Source organism: Pectinophora gossypiella, unplaced genomic scaffold, assembly GCF_024362695.1.
Source record: "Pectinophora gossypiella unplaced genomic scaffold, ilPecGoss1.1 Pgos_102, whole genome shotgun sequence".
NCBI classification, from domain to species: Eukaryota; Metazoa; Arthropoda; class Insecta; order Lepidoptera; family Gelechiidae; genus Pectinophora; species Pectinophora gossypiella.
In genome coordinates this window covers 5205-20000 of record NW_026063191.1, presented here as the reverse complement: position 1 = coordinate 20000, position 14796 = coordinate 5205, and the positions used below count along the sequence as shown (strand labels likewise).

The 14796-nt window shown below is 48.4% G+C and overlaps 1 protein-coding gene across 1 annotated transcript; it reads left to right on the top strand.

Annotated features, from left to right (window-relative positions):
- The first annotated feature begins 9843 nt into the window (after nt 1-9843).
- LOC126380817 (uncharacterized) lies at nt 9844-12192 on the top strand. The gene has a single exon (XM_050030411.1). The coding sequence runs from the start codon at nt 9844-9846 to the stop codon at nt 12190-12192; it is 2349 nt and encodes a 782-aa protein (XP_049886368.1).
- The last annotated feature ends 2604 nt before the right edge of the window (nt 12193-14796 follow it).

Genomic DNA, 14796 nt, shown 5'->3' with positions numbered 1-14796 from the left:
TTATTTCCTCTACAAGCTGTATGGCGGTGTCGCCCATGTGCAGAGATGGGATTTCAAACTTCATCTTGTTGGTGATGATGATTGCGTTGGTTTTATGTGGGGCAAATTTCAATTTATTACGCTGTCCCCATCCCTGCACATGTTCGAGAGTGTCATTCGCCTGTTCCTGAAGGGCAGAGACTGAATGGCCAGAGAATACCAGGACCACATCATCGGCGAAAGCTTGACAGTATACACCCCTGCTCTCCAGTTCGTTCAATAGCGGATCCAGTAACAGGTTCCAAAAAGTAGGACCACCGATGGAGCCCTGTACGCAACCTTTGTTTGTGCATTTCGTGGTTTCTTCTCCGGCATATCTGACCGTGACCTTCCTGTCGCTTAGGTAACTATTGACCAACTTCCGGAGATTTGGCGGGCATTTTTTCTCCTTGAGCTGGATCTTAATGGCTGGCCACCAAGCGCTGTCAAAAGCCCCCTCTATGTCCAGAGATATTACTATATTAATTTTGTGATCGCTAATATTGCGTCTTATATGCTGGAGCAAGTCATAGAGGGAGTCTTCCGTACAGCGCTGGGGGACGAAGCCATACTGTCTGGTATTCATCCTGGGTAGGGTGTGCCACCTGATCCTTCTGATCATCATTTTTTCCATCACCTTCCCCAGGACTGAGAGTAGCCCAATCGGTCGGTATGATTTGGGGTTGGTGTAGTCAGATTTGCCAGGCTTCCGTAGTACCACCACTGTTGCTTCCTTCCAAGCCACCGGGAAGTGTGAGAGCTCCATACACTTATTGATTAGGCCCAGGAATACTTGTGCGTTGGCTGTTATCGCTGCGACACAGATGTCGGCCGTGAAACCATCCGGCCCTGGTGCCTTCTTGGGATTGAAGCTGTTCATGGCATATACGAGTTCAGCCTTTGTAAAGGGAGGGTCCGACCCATCGCCCGGGTGCTCAGCTTCGATGGTATTTGCAGTCGCTCGAATCTGGGCATGTCCCGCATTTTCCCCTTCCGACGAGTCTTCGGGGAAGAATGTGGCTGCCAGTAGCTTGACTGACTCTTCCGGACTCTGGACCACGCCCCCCCCCACCAGCAGCTGGTCTTCGTTCCTTTGTGCTGTGTTTCGGATTACTCTGTATATGCCATCCCAGAGGCTTTCGCGATCTTGTTTCGAGCAGAACTCCTTCCAACTGCTCGTCTGTGCCTTTGCAGCTTCCAGTTCATATCTCTCTTTTGCTTCCAGGTACTCGTCGACGGCGTGTTTTCTACGGCGGGGAGCAGCCCAGGATATCCTTCTCTTCTTCCGAAGAGAGTCCTTCTTCAGCTCCTCCAGCTCTACGGTCCACCACGGTAAGTTGACTTTGTTTCTTTTCTTTATTTTAGGTATATTACTATTGCATGCTTTTGTTATTATATTTATGTATGTATTTATTGTTTTCTTTATTGAATCTATTGTATTTATTTTATCTATTTCTTGTTCTGTTATATTTTCTATTTTCAGTGACTCTACTATGTTTTTTCCAAATGCTTCCCAGTTTGCTTTTTTTGTATTATATATTCGGGTTGGTTTAGTTTGATTTCCTAATGTGTGTTTGTCTAATTTTAACGTGAATGTTATTGTGTTGTGGTCTGAGCTTATTAATTCCTTGTTTATTTTCCAGTTATTTATTTTCCCTAACAGGTCGTCGCTACATACCGTGATGTCCACGCAGCTCTGAAAGATCTTTCCTCCTCTGATGGTGTCAAAGGTGGGCGTGTTCCCCACGTTAAGGATGTGGAGATCCAGTTCGTCGAAAGTACCCCTTAGCTCCTCTCCTCGAGGGTTTTCTCTCACACTTCCCCACCAGGTACTCCACGCATTGAAGTCTCCTCCTATTACGACGCATCTGGTGTTAAGCTTTTCCATGATATTCCTCAGCTTTTCTAGATATGGTTCAAGAGGCAGGGTGTCTTCGAAGTAAACCGAGACTATGGCCACTTCCCACTTGTCGGTCTTTAGTTTGGCTGCAACCATGTTTTCCGTATTTAGTGTGGCATCTTCTATGATCTTAATATCACTATTTAACACAACGATTGCAGCCTTTACTGGTCCGGTTCTATTCCTCGTGCACTGTATTACTCGCGTACCTGCCTCTTGCTTCAATACACCATTTGCGCCAGTGTAAGGTTCTTGTACAAGAGCGAAACTTATTTTCCTCTTACTTATTTCTACAAAGAGTTCTTTTGTGGCAAGGCGTTTTCGCTGTAGATTGGCCTGCAATGCGTGGTAGTTGTTTGTCCCATCGGTGTCCCCACTTCGCCCCATATCCACCTTAGCAATACGCTACACTGGATCTCGCTATTGCGTCCCACTTTTTCCGGATGGGGCAATCGACGTCGAATGCATTGTGATCCGTCTTGTCCATTTTCGCATGGACGCAGTTTTTACATGTGGGGGGATCCCTCACTATCCAGCCCGGACAGTCTACTTTTAGGTGTGGCTCGGCACAATGACTGCAGAGATCCTGCGTTTCTTTGCAGTACTTGCGTCCGTGCCCGTAACCTAAGCAGCGGGAGCATTGAACCAGCGGTGATTGGTCCGCTACTACAACCCTCTGTAGGTCTACATGTGCTTTCCCCGCCTGCACCAGTTTTTGCCACACCTGAGGTGACACTTGCAGCACTACGTGGTTGACGTACTGGTTCCGGGCTCTACGTCGGTATTTTACCTCTGCTCTATACTGATCCACCGGCAATCCTTCGAACAGATGTTTGTTCTGATTTTTTAGTGCAGTCTTGATATCCTCGTCAGTATTTACTGTGAGGACGTCCTTCAGGATTACCAGTGGATCCTTATTGAGCATTGGCTCCACTCGTAGCCTAGGTGCTGTGGCTTTAATTTTGTCCGTGATTTTCTCTGCTTCATGTCTATTGCCACAGCTCACGATGACTTTTTGGTCCCTCGCCTTTCTGAGTCTGTCGACTTTAAGGCCGCTCGATTTGGCGTCAACTGCGGATCTTATTTTGTTAATGACGTCGTTGCTCGTGTCCTGTTCGGCATCGGAAGACACCATGACCGAAAATACCGGTGCAATAGTTTTAGAAGCCACCACACTGGCATAGGTGACTCCAGCTGCAGCCCTCTTCGACGTCGCTCCAATCTCATTCACATTTTCGATGGTCGGCAATCGGTCTATCTTCGTATGAAGTGCCGCCATTTGCGATTTGGATTCTGTCAGGAGATCCCTCTGCTCCAGGAGCTCCTTCAATAAAATTCCTCCCTTCTCCTCGGAGTCGTTTGGCGGCGCTAGTGCTGATTTTTCCTTGGCCGTCTCCTCCAGCCTCTTTCTGAGTGCCTCCGTATGCCCCTTACACTCTTCAACCGCCTTCTCATGATGCTCCAATCTCCTCATGAGCTGCTCCATGAGTTTAGAGTGATCTGCTGTGAGTGTAGGCGCAGTTGTTGGGTGCGAGGGCCCCGCCCTGGATAGTTCTTTCTCCAGCCTCAACAGTACGTCAGCATGGTTCAGGCGGGCGGTCTCGAGACTCCTCTGAAGTGATTCGCGGGATTCAGCCAGTCGCAACACGATGTCATTGATATCAGTCATCCTTTTGATGACCCCGTCCTTAATGGTGGTCTTTATATTCCCGGATTGCTCCATCAAGCTCTTCGCCTCTTGGTATAACCCATTGGCTTTCGCTTGAAGACTTGCTCCAGAGGCGGCTGGTGTTCCTGAGCTCGATGGAGCATGTTCAACCGGCTTGGGAGTTTTCGCGGGGGAGCTCACTCCGTTGGAGGGGACTCTCTTACGCGGGGGTGCCAGTACCCCTGCTGATTGCACCGAGAACTTGGTCGTCTTCGCTGTTCCTGCAGCGGAATCGGTTTTTGGGTTCTTAGAACTCATTCTTGTGATGTGTCAATAAACAGACACGGTCCGATTAAATAAAAAGGTAAAAAGTAAAAGTGTATAAAGTATAAAGGTAAGAGTAAAGCTTAAAAATGTATAAATTTGTATAACCTAGTGATTATTTTGTCTAAATAAAAGTTACAATAGTAAACAACACAGCTTTATTGTACCCAAGAGTTGTAGAGTCCCGTTTATCAGTAGCCCACTAACGTCTTCTATTTTCTTTTCCAGGTCAACAGCGCTGCTCTGCGGCGTGTCAACTCTAGGAGCTGTCGACGTCAACGAGCGGGTCAAGAGGGTGAGGTAAGTATAGTTTATTTTGTGTGTGTGTGTTTGTGTGTGTACGTGTGTGTATGTGTGTGTGTGTGTGTGTGTGTGTGTGTGTGTGAGCGTGTGTGTGAGCGTGTGTGTGTGCGTGTGCGTGCGTGTGTGTATGTGTGTGTGTGTGTATGTGTGTGAATGTGTGTATATGCGTGTGTGCGATAGTGTGTTGTTTATATATGTTTATGTTTCAGGTTATCGCAGCCGATAAGGTGCCGAGTCGCTGATTTCTGCTCTAGCAGACGGTCAGTATGACTGTAGAGTCGTCAGATTCGGGTCAATTATACAGGTGTTACTTCTAAGGAATGTAACATACAATAAAACAGACTTAAAACTAAAAGGTAAGAATTTGTAAAAAATTTGGTCACTATGTAGAGTTCCGGCTCGGTTCTTCTTAGAGCTCTTCGGCAATGACGTTCTTAGTGCAACTCCAACAAAAAATTGGGTTGTGTCAAGTTTCGTTTGGAAGTTGTAGCCGAAACTCTACTTCCGCTCTACGTAGAGCCGTATTTTTGGGTCAGTCGTAAAGGTCTGTTCCCGCCTATACCATTGAAAGAAACCGCGTTCCGATACGAGCTGTAGCCTCGGAGATACGTCCAGTTAAGTTTTCCTAAATTGCAGTTAAGAAAGTGCCGCGGATTCTTAACTAGCTGTATCTCCGGTAACACTGGTCGCACGAGGTTGCGGTTTTGGACGAGGTGGTCTACGCAGCGTTCCCCTCTTCCCCCGTGGGTCAAAATGTCAAGAAAATTTGACTTTGTTATTTCGGCTTAGGGCCTATATACAGGGGTAGGCAAGATCGGGGGACTAGCTGTGGAGAAAACCCCGCCCCGATAGGTCCCTCCGTTGCCGAGTCATGAAGGCCCAAACTTTTTTGACAGCTGTCAAAGTGCGACTTTGGCGCCTTATAACTTCGCAGTTATTGGTCGCAGATGTATAGAGTTTGGGCTTTCCTGACTCGGCCCGACCAGGGCTATCCTCTGAAAGCACTTTCAGGCACTGAAACTTTCAGGTCTCCAAAAGTCCTGAAATTTGGTGAGCGTGTTGGGACGCCGTAGGAAAGCTGTGGGGAGAAAATCCCAGTCTTCCAGGGCCCGTACTTCCGGAGCTATGAAGCCGCAAAGTTGGTTTGACAGCTGTCCCAGCTGTCAAAGTCCGACTTTGAGCGTTAATAACTCGGCGGCTACCGCTCCCAAAAATACGGGGTTTTGGATGCTGGGTCTGGCACCACCGAGACTAGCCCCTGAAAGTGCTTTCAGCACGAAAAAGTTTCAGTCGCTGAAACCGCCTGAAACTCCCCCCAGCCGAAAAATATTACAAAGAGCCCCTTTGCAGTCTAAACCCCGTATTTTTCAGACGCTCCGTTCCAGAGATATAATCACTTAAGTATTTACAAGAAAAATTCAAGATGGCGGATTTCGCGCTACTTTTTAATTTATTGGGCTAGAAGGCTAAATTTTGGGTTCTAGGGTACCGAATAGGGTACCTAGGACTATTGGTAATGAAAAATTTATGAATTTACTGGTATTTTTTAATTAATTTGGAAAAAACATGAAAAAATCGATAACTCCTGAAGGGAACGTCTGAAAAACACAGTTTTGGGGTCTAAAAACGTGTAAATTCTAGAGGTATAACATACATAAAACTCAAGTATATATCACAAGAAATCTTAAAACAGTGGCTGAAAAACCAGTTTTTTCAGTAGTTTACACTTTTAAGGCTATAACTCTGTGAATTTTCAACTGAAAATTTTGAAAATTAAAATGCGCGTTAATTAAGTTAGCGCGCAACTAGTTTTACCAAAACGGCAAACTTAGCTTGGGTAATTAAGAAGTTATTGGGGTCTGGTTTTTCAGCATTTAAATAGGTATAACTCAACTGAAAAAGTCTATAAAAATCTGAAACTGGCCTGTGATTTTTTGATGATTCTGGGCGCGTCTTCCTGTTTTTGAACGGAGTCGCTAGCACGTCTCCTTCGTGTTGCACGCCGGCACGTGGAAGATGTTTTTTTCAGTTTTTTCAGTTGTTCCTCTTTCAGCAAAAATCCCATAAAATTCTCAAAAATCGGGCTTCTCTTGCCGCTTCTTTTGACATATGGTGCAGCGGGGGCGCTCTGGTAAGTCCGGAGATATTATAGCTTATGTGTATCCAAAGGGTTGAAGTCTAACCTCAAAAGGTCCATATCCCTTTTTAGGGGGTGAAACACTGCAATCCGGTTTAAAACGATACACTCACTACACAGCGCGCACAATTCCGCACATTTTGGTACCTCACTTGTCAAAAACAAACAACTTTTACTATTTTTTATCGATTTTTAAGTGCTGGAGCTATCGAAAGGCGTGGTGCTCTCGTCAGAGGTCGGCGTGGAACTGGGTTAGGTTAGGTTAGGTTAGGTTAGGTTAGGTTAGGTTAGGTTAGGTTAGGTTAGGTTAGGTTAGGTTAGGTTAGGTTAGGTTAGGTTAGGTTAGGTTAGGTTAGGTTAGGTTAGGTTAGGTTAGGTTAGGTTAGGTTAGGTTAGGTTAGGTTAGGTTAGGTTAGGTTAGGTTAGGTTAGGTTAGGTTAGGTTAGGTTAGGTTAGGTTAGGTTAGGTTAGGTTAGGTTAGGTTAGGTTAGGTTAGGTTAGGTTAGGTTAGGTTAGGTTAGGTTAGGTTAGGTTAGGTTAGGTTAGGTTAGGTTAGGTTAGGTTAGGTTAGGTTAGGTTAGGTTAGGTTAGGTTAGGTTAGGTTAGGTTAGGTTAGGTTAGGTTAGGTTAGGTTAGGTTAGGTTAGGTTAGGTTAGGTTAGGTTAGGTTAGGTTAGGTTAGGTTAGGTTAGGTTAGGTTAGGTTAGGTTAGGTTAGGTTAGGTTAGGTTAGGTTAGGTTAGGTTAGGTTAGGTTAGGTTAGGTTAGGTTAGGTTAGGTTAGGTTAGGTTAGGTTAGGTTAGGTTAGGTTAGGTTAGGTTAGGTTAGGTTAGGTTAGGTTAGGTTAGGTTAGGTTAGGTTAGGTTAGGTTAGGTTAGGTTAGGTTAGGTTAGGTTAGGTTAGGTTAGGTTAGGTTAGGTTAGGTTAGGTTAGGTTAGGTTAGGTTAGGTTAGGTTAGGTTAGGTTAGGTTAGGTTAGGTTAGGTTAGGTTAGGTTAGGTTAGGTTAGGTTAGGTTAGGTTAGGTTAGGTTAGGTTAGGTTAGGTTAGGTTAGGTTAGGTTAGGTTAGGTTAGGTTAGGTTAGGTTAGGTTAGGTTAGGTTAGGTTAGGTTAGGTTAGGTTAGGTTAGGTTAGGTTAGGTTAGGTTAGGTTAGGTTAGGTTAGGTTAGGTTAGGTTAGGTTAGGTTAGGTTAGGTTAGGTTAGGTTAGGTTAGGTTAGGTTAGGTTAGGTTAGGTTAGGTTAGGTTAGGTTAGGTTAGGTTAGGTTAGGTTAGGTTAGGTTAGGTTAGGTTAGGTTAGGTTAGGTTAGGTTAGGTTAGGTTAGGTTAGGTTAGGTTAGGTTAGGTTAGGTTAGGTTAGGTTAGGTTAGGTTAGGTTAGGTTAGGTTAGGTTAGGTTAGGTTAGGTTAGGTTAGGTTAGGTTAGGTTAGGTTAGGTTAGGTTAGGTTAGGTTAGGTTAGGTTAGGTTAGGTTAGGTTAGGTTAGGTTAGGTTAGGTTAGGTTAGGTTAGGTTAGGTTAGGTTAGGTTAGGTTAGGTTAGGTTAGGTTAGGTTAGGTTAGGTTAGGTTAGGTTAGGTTAGGTTAGGTTAGGTTAGGTTAGGTTAGGTTAGGTTAGGTTAGGTTAGGTTAGGTTAGGTTAGGTTAGGTTAGGTTAGGTTAGGTTAGGTTAGGTTAGGTTAGGTTAGGTTAGGTTAGGTTAGGTTAGGTTAGGTTAGGTTAGGTTAGGTTAGGTTAGGTTAGGTTAGGTTAGGTTAGGTTAGGTTAGGTTAGGTTAGGTTAGGTTAGGTTAGGTTAGGTTAGGTTAGGTTAGGTTAGGTTAGGTTAGGTTAGGTTAGGTTAGGTTAGGTTAGGTTAGGTTAGGTTAGGTTAGGTTAGGTTAGGTTAGGTTAGGTTAGGTTAGGTTAGGTTAGGTTAGGTTAGGTTAGGTTAGGTTAGGTTAGGTTAGGTTAGGTTAGGTTAGGTTAGGTTAGGTTAGGTTAGGTTAGGTTAGGTTAGGTTAGGTTAGGTTAGGTTAGGTTAGGTTAGGTTAGGTTAGGTTAGGTTAGGTTAGGTTAGGTTAGGTTAGGTTAGGTTAGGTTAGGTTAGGTTAGGTTAGGTTAGGTTAGGTTAGGTTAGGTTAGGTTAGGTTAGGTTAGGTTAGGTTAGGTTAGGTTAGGTTAGGTTAGGTTAGGTTAGGTTAGGTTAGGTTAGGTTAGGTTAGGTTAGGTTAGGTTAGGTTAGGTTAGGTTAGGTTAGGTTAGGTTAGGTTAGGTTAGGTTAGGTTAGGTTAGGTTAGGTTAGGTTAGGTTAGGTTAGGTTAGGTTAGGTTAGGTTAGGTTAGGTTAGGTTAGGTTAGGTTAGGTTAGGTTAGGTTAGGTTAGGTTAGGTTAGGTTAGGTTAGGTTAGGTTAGGTTAGGTTAGGTTAGGTTAGGTTAGGTTAGGTTAGGTTAGGTTAGGTTAGGTTAGGTTAGGTTAGGTTAGGTTAGGTTAGGTTAGGTTAGGTTAGGTTAGGTTAGGTTAGGTTAGGTTAGGTTAGGTTAGGTTAGGTTAGGTTAGGTTAGGTTAGGTTAGGTTAGGTTAGGTTAGGTTAGGTTAGGTTAGGTTAGGTTAGGTTAGGTTAGTTTAGGTTAGGTTAGGTTAGGTTAGGTTAGGTTAGGTTAGGTTAGGTTAGGTTAGGTTAGGTTAGGTTAGGTTAGGTTAGGTTAGGTTAGGTTAGGTTAGGTTAGGTTAGGTTAGGTTAGGTTAGGTTAGGTTAGGTTCCCCCCCAATGGATTCTCGCCTTGTCGTGGCGGGGGGGCTCAGTAGCTGCATCGGCGGGTGCCGCTTTAGCCCAATGATGCAGTGAAGCTAAGAAGAATCCAGCGCGGCGGTGGCAAAGTCCACTGCTGCGCAACCCGTAACCCTTAGCGCTTTGTGGTGGGGCGCCAAAGGGTCGGGGGCCGCTTCCACATTGAGTGGAGGGGGCCGCGAGGAGACAACCTCTGTAAAAAACCGCCGGGAGGAGGCGTTTCGCCTGCGCGCGGCGGTCGTTCGTATTGCACGGCGGCCGTCGGGCCACCCGCAACCCTCGGTATTCCGAGGCGTGGGGGCCGCTCCCACACAAGTGGGGGGGGCCGCGAGGAGACAACCTCTTTAAAAAATCCACCCGGAGGAGGAGGGCGCTTGGCGCCGTCGGCGACGGGTTCGGCGGCCATGAATACATGCCCGTCGGACAGGCTTCGGCCACCGTCGCCAAACTTGTTATCCTGGTTAGGTGTCGTGGACATGTCTCGCGGCCTACCAGGACCAAGGGGCTTGCCTTGGTCGGCCGGCCCAAGAGGAGCCAACCTCAATAAAAAACCCCCAAAGTCCCGGCGTTGAGGTGCCTTCGGGCCTTCGCGCGGCGTCGGGGCGCCGGAAGGTGGCGGAGGGGGTATTCTCCGCCAGCTAGCGACCAACCCTGGGGCACCTCCCGCACCCCAGTGGTATTAGGGTTATCCGGGTACAGGGGGCACTGCCCGGATGGACCACCCTTTCCCCCATACTCGTGGGACTCAAAATGAATTTTTCTACCAATAGAGCCGAAGATTCGGAGCTGAAGGGAGGAGTTAGAGAGAGAGGGAAGGGAGAGGAAGGAGTTTTCAAAAAGCGTGCTCCGGCACAGTTAGTTTCTGGCCTCGATGCGGACACCAAGTCCGCGGGGCAACTTGTGTCGCGACCGGGATCCACCACCCCGGAAGCGGCACAGTGCCCTGGCCTAGGCGCTCGCGCCACCCGTCTCCGCAAGGGGACTACGGAGGAGGAACTCAACTCCGGACAGCCGATCCTAAGCGGCAAGGATCTGCTGTCCGTAGTTGAGAAAGACAGACGACTCAGCGTGGTTCTCTCACGCTGCGCCACACCTGTCACCACGACGCCCGCTGGCCGAGAGGTTGAGTCAATGCTAGACTCGGACGACTCCTCTTGCGCCAGCATGGTGACAGTGTCGTCGGAGAATGGGGGCCCGAAAAGACGTTTCCTAAAAAGGAACCGCTCGGACCCTGAGGCGGAGGACTCGGAATCACCTGCGTCGCCTTTTGAGGGGGCAGGTCACCGGTCCAAAAGGGGGAGAGGTCGCCCGCCCACCTCCACCGGGAAGTATGTCGGTCTGGCCGCAGCCAGGGCGGCATACAACCAGGAGCTGGCCGAGAGCCTCCGGCTCGAAGCTGAAGCGGAGGTTGCGGGAGTGGCCCGGAGCATGAGGGAGGCTAGGGCCTCTTTACAGCCCAGCCCCCTCCTGCCAGCCCAAGAAGAAGAGGCAGAGCAAACCAGCTCAGCTCTAGCCAACGTTGTGAAGACTTCGCTGGAAACCATTACGATGGTCGCCACGAAGTCTTCACAACTGAAAGGGACGTACGTCCGGGCCCTGAAGGATGCCGTAAAGGGCATCCAAGAGGCGGTGTCCCAGATCAGGGCGCGGACATTGACGGAGGAGGTCATGCGGCTGGAGGCCGCTAACTCCGTGCTCACGAAGGAGGTCGCCGATCTGCGCCGCGACTTACAAAAGTTGCGGCAGCGACCATCCCAGCCTGTGAGCTCGGAGCCTAGCCTCAAGCAGCTTCTGGAGGAGACAGCCCGTGCCAACGCCGAGATGTTCGGCAACATGCTGAACGCTCGGTTGGCCGGGATTGAAGACCGTCTCCTCCCAGAGCCACGAAGAAGACCTCCGCTCTCGGCGGACACCAGGAGTGCCAGGGCAGCCCCTGCTCAGTCTGCGCCAACGGGGGCCCCGGTCGCTTCATCAAGCGGCAGTGGTCACCCCGTGTCAGGACCGCCTGCCAAAAAGGCCGTCAAAGAGGCTCTCGCAAACAGCCAGGCCTCTTCTGCTCCCGCTTCTTCGGGAAAGAAGGGGAAGAGCAAGAAGAAGAGCCTGGCTGCACAGGAGGCAGCAGAGGCTCGGCACCAGCCTGCCCCTGCACCAACGGCGGAGCCATGGTCTACTGTTGTTGGCCGAAAGGCCAAGAACAAGGCGGCCAAAGCGGCCAAAGCGGCCAAAGAGCCGCAAAAGCCTCGGCCCACGGCCCAGAAGAGGGCAAAGCTCCGGACACCAAGAACGGCAGCGGTATCGCTGACCTTGGTGCCCGGAGTCGAGGAGAGAGGCGTAACATACGCCTCGATCCTCTCCGACGCCAAGCGGCGCGTTTCCCTCGCTGACCTCGGAATCAGCAACATGCGGTTCCGCAGGGCGGCGACGGGAGCGCGCCTGCTTGAGATCGGAGGGGAGAACTCGGCGGCGAAGGCGGACTCCCTCGCCAAGAAGCTGAGGGAGGTCCTCAGCCCGGACGCGGTCAAGGTCGTCCGCCCAGTGAAGCGCGCGGAAATCCGCGTCACTGGGCTGGACGACTCAGCCGACGCCATTGAGGTGGCCGACGCTGTGGCCAAGGAAGGAGGCTGCGCGGTCGACGACGTGAAGCATGGGCGGATCGTCGTCGGACCGAGAGGGGACGGGTCCCTCTGGATCAGCTGCCCAGTCGCAGCTGCCAAGAGGCTGTCCGACTCTGGCCGACTACTGGTCGGGTGGACGTCGGCCAGAGTGCGACTCCTCGACTCCAGACCGGCACGGTGCTACCGCTGTCTGGAGCCCGGGCACCTCGGGGTCAAGTGCTCCTGCGAGGTTGACCGCAGCCGACTGTGCTTCCGCTGCGGTCAACCCGACCATCAGGCGCGGGACTGCTCGGCTGAGCCCCATTGCCCCGTCTGTGCGACGGCAGGCAAACCGGCGGCTCACTCCATCGGTGGCAGCGGATGCATTTCTGCTGCCAAGCCGGCAGCCAAAAGCCCGCAGGAGAGTGCGCCGAAGCCGAAGCGGCCAAAGCGCAAGGCCAAGGCCAAGAAGGCCGGGGCGGAGCATATGGACACCGTTCCTTGAATGGACAGAGCTCCGCCCTAACGGGGACCTGTGGACGGTGGTCGGGGGACCGCCGTCCACAACATGGGTCCCGTGCTGTAGGGCTGCCCAAGTGTTCCGGGCAGCCCTCGGCGGTGGGGGAGGCGCTTGATGCGCCCCCATAGGCGCAGGGCCCAAGAGGGCATCCGCCGGCGGGGACGCGGTTGTGTGCAGTTGCGTTCCCGTGTCCCCGCCACATGGCGGCGAGGAGGAACACCGTTGGGTTTTAGTGGGTATACCGGCTTTTCCGGGGAGTCCCACATAACCACGTCGTCCCCCCGGGCGGCGTGGTATGCGTAACGCATTTCCCAACGTTAAAAAAAAAAAAAAAAAAAGGTTAGGTTAGGTTAGGTTAGGTTAGGTTAGGTTAGGTTAGGTTAGGTTAGGTTAGGTTAGGTTAGGTTAGGTTAGGTTAGGTTAGGTTAGGTTAGGTTAGGTTAGGTTAGGTTAGGTTAGGTTAGGTTAGGTTAGGTTAGGTTAGGTTAGGTTAGGTTAGGTTAGGTTAGGTTAGGTTAGGTTAGGTTAGGTTAGGTTAGGTTAGGTTAGGTTAGGTTAGGTTAGGTTAGGTTAGGTTAGGTTAGGTTAGGTTAGGTTAGGTTAGGTTAGGTTAGGTTAGGTTAGGTTAGGTTAGGTTAGGTTAGGTTAGGTTAGGTTAGGTTAGGTTAGGTTAGGTTAGGTTAGGTTAGGTTAGGTTAGGTTAGGTTAGGTTAGGTTAGGTTAGGTTAGGTTAGGTTAGGTTAGGTTAGGTTAGGTTAGGTTAGGTTAGGTTAGGTTAGGTTAGGTTAGGTTAGGTTAGGTTAGGTTAGGTTAGGTTAGGTTAGGTTAGGTTAGGTTAGGTTAGGTTAGGTTAGGTTAGGTTAGGTTAGGTTAGGTTAGGTTAGGTTAGGTTAGGTTAGGTTAGGTTAGGTTAGGTTAGGTTAGGTTAGGTTAGGTTAGGTTAGGTTAGGTTAGGTTAGGTTAGGTTAGGTTAGGTTAGGTTAGGTTAGGTTAGGTTAGGTTAGGTTAGGTTAGGTTAGGTTAGGTTAGGTTAGGTTAGGTTAGGTTAGGTTAGGTTAGGTTAGGTTAGGTTAGGTTAGGTTAGGTTAGGTTAGGTTAGGTTAGGTTAGGTTAGGTTAGGTTAGGTTAGGTTAGGTTAGGTTAGGTTAGGTTAGGTTAGGTTAGGTTAGGTTAGGTTAGGTTAGGTTAGGTTAGGTTAGGTTAGGTTAGGTTAGGTTAGGTTAGGTTAGGTTAGGTTAGGTTAGGTTAGGTTAGGTTAGGTTAGGTTAGGTTAGGTTAGGTTAGGTTAGGTTAGGTTAGGTTAGGTTAGGTTAGGTTAGGTTAGGTTAGGTTAGGTTAGGTTAGGTTAGGTTAGGTTAGGTTAGGTTAGGTTAGGTTAGGTTAGGTTAGGTTAGGTTAGGTTAGGTTAGGTTAGGTTAGGTTAGGTTAGGTTAGGTTAGGTTAGGTTAGGTTAGGTTAGGTTAGGTTAGGTTAGGTTAGGTTAGGTTAGGTTAGGTTAGGTTAGGTTAGGTTAGGTTAGGTTAGGTTAGGTTAGGTTAGGTTAGGTTAGGTTAGGTTAGGTTAGGTTAGGTTAGGTTAGGTTAGGTTAGGTTAGGTTAGGTTAGGTTAGGTTAGGTTAGGTTAGGTTAGGTTAGGTTAGGTTAGGTTAGGTTAGGTTAGGTTAGGTTAGGTTAGGTTAGGTTAGGTTAGGTTAGGTTAGGTTAGGTTAGGTTAGGTTAGGTTAGGTTAGGTTAGGTTAGGTTAGGTTAGGTTAGGTTAGGTTAGGTTAGGTTAGGTTAGGTTAGGTTAGGTTAGGTTAGGTTAGGTTAGGTTAGGTTAGGTTAGGTTAGGTTAGGTTAGGTTAGGTTAGGTTAGGTTAGGTTAGGTTAGGTTAGGTTAGGTTAGGTTAGGTTAGGTTAGGTTAGGTTAGGTTAGGTTAGGTTAGGTTAGGTTAGGTTAGGTTAGGTTAGGTTAGGTTAGGTTAGGTTAGGTTAGGTTAGGTTAGGTTAGGTTAGGTTAGGTTAGGTTAGGTTAGGTTAGGTTAGGTTAGGTTAGGTTAGGTTAGGTTAGGTTAGGTTAGGTTAGGTTAGGTTAGGTTAGGTTAGGTTAGGTTAGGTTAGGTTAGGTTAGGTTAGGTTAGGTTAGGTTAGGTTAGGTTAGGTTAGGTTAGGTTAGGTTAGGTTAGGTTAGGTTAGGTTAGGTTAGGTTAGGTTAGGTTAGGTTAGGTTAGGTTAGGTTAGGTTAGGTTAGGTTAGGTTAGGTTAGGTTAGGTTAGGTTAGGTTAGGTTAGGTTAGGTTAGGTTAGGTTAGGTTAGGTTAGGTTAGGTTAGGTTAGGTTAGGTTAGGTTAGGTTAGGTTAGGTTAGGTTAGGTTAGGTTAGGTTAGGTTAGGTTAGGTTAGGTTAGGTTAGGTTAGGTTAGGTTAGGTTAGGTTAGGTTAGGTTAGGTTAGGTTAGGTTAGGTTAGGTTAGGTTAGGTTAGGTTAGGTTAGGTTAGGTTAGGTTAGGTTAGGTTAGGTTAGGTTAGGTTAGGTTAGGTTAGGTTAGGTTAGGTTAGGTTAGGTTAGGTTAGGTTAGGTTAGGTTAGGTTAGGTTAGGTTAGGTTAGGTTAG

Excerpts from the sequence above, each read along its gene's own strand:
- LOC126380817 (XM_050030411.1), top strand. The coding sequence starts at position 9,844 with ATGAATTTTTCTACCAATAGAGCCGAAGATTCGGAGCTGAAGGGAGGA.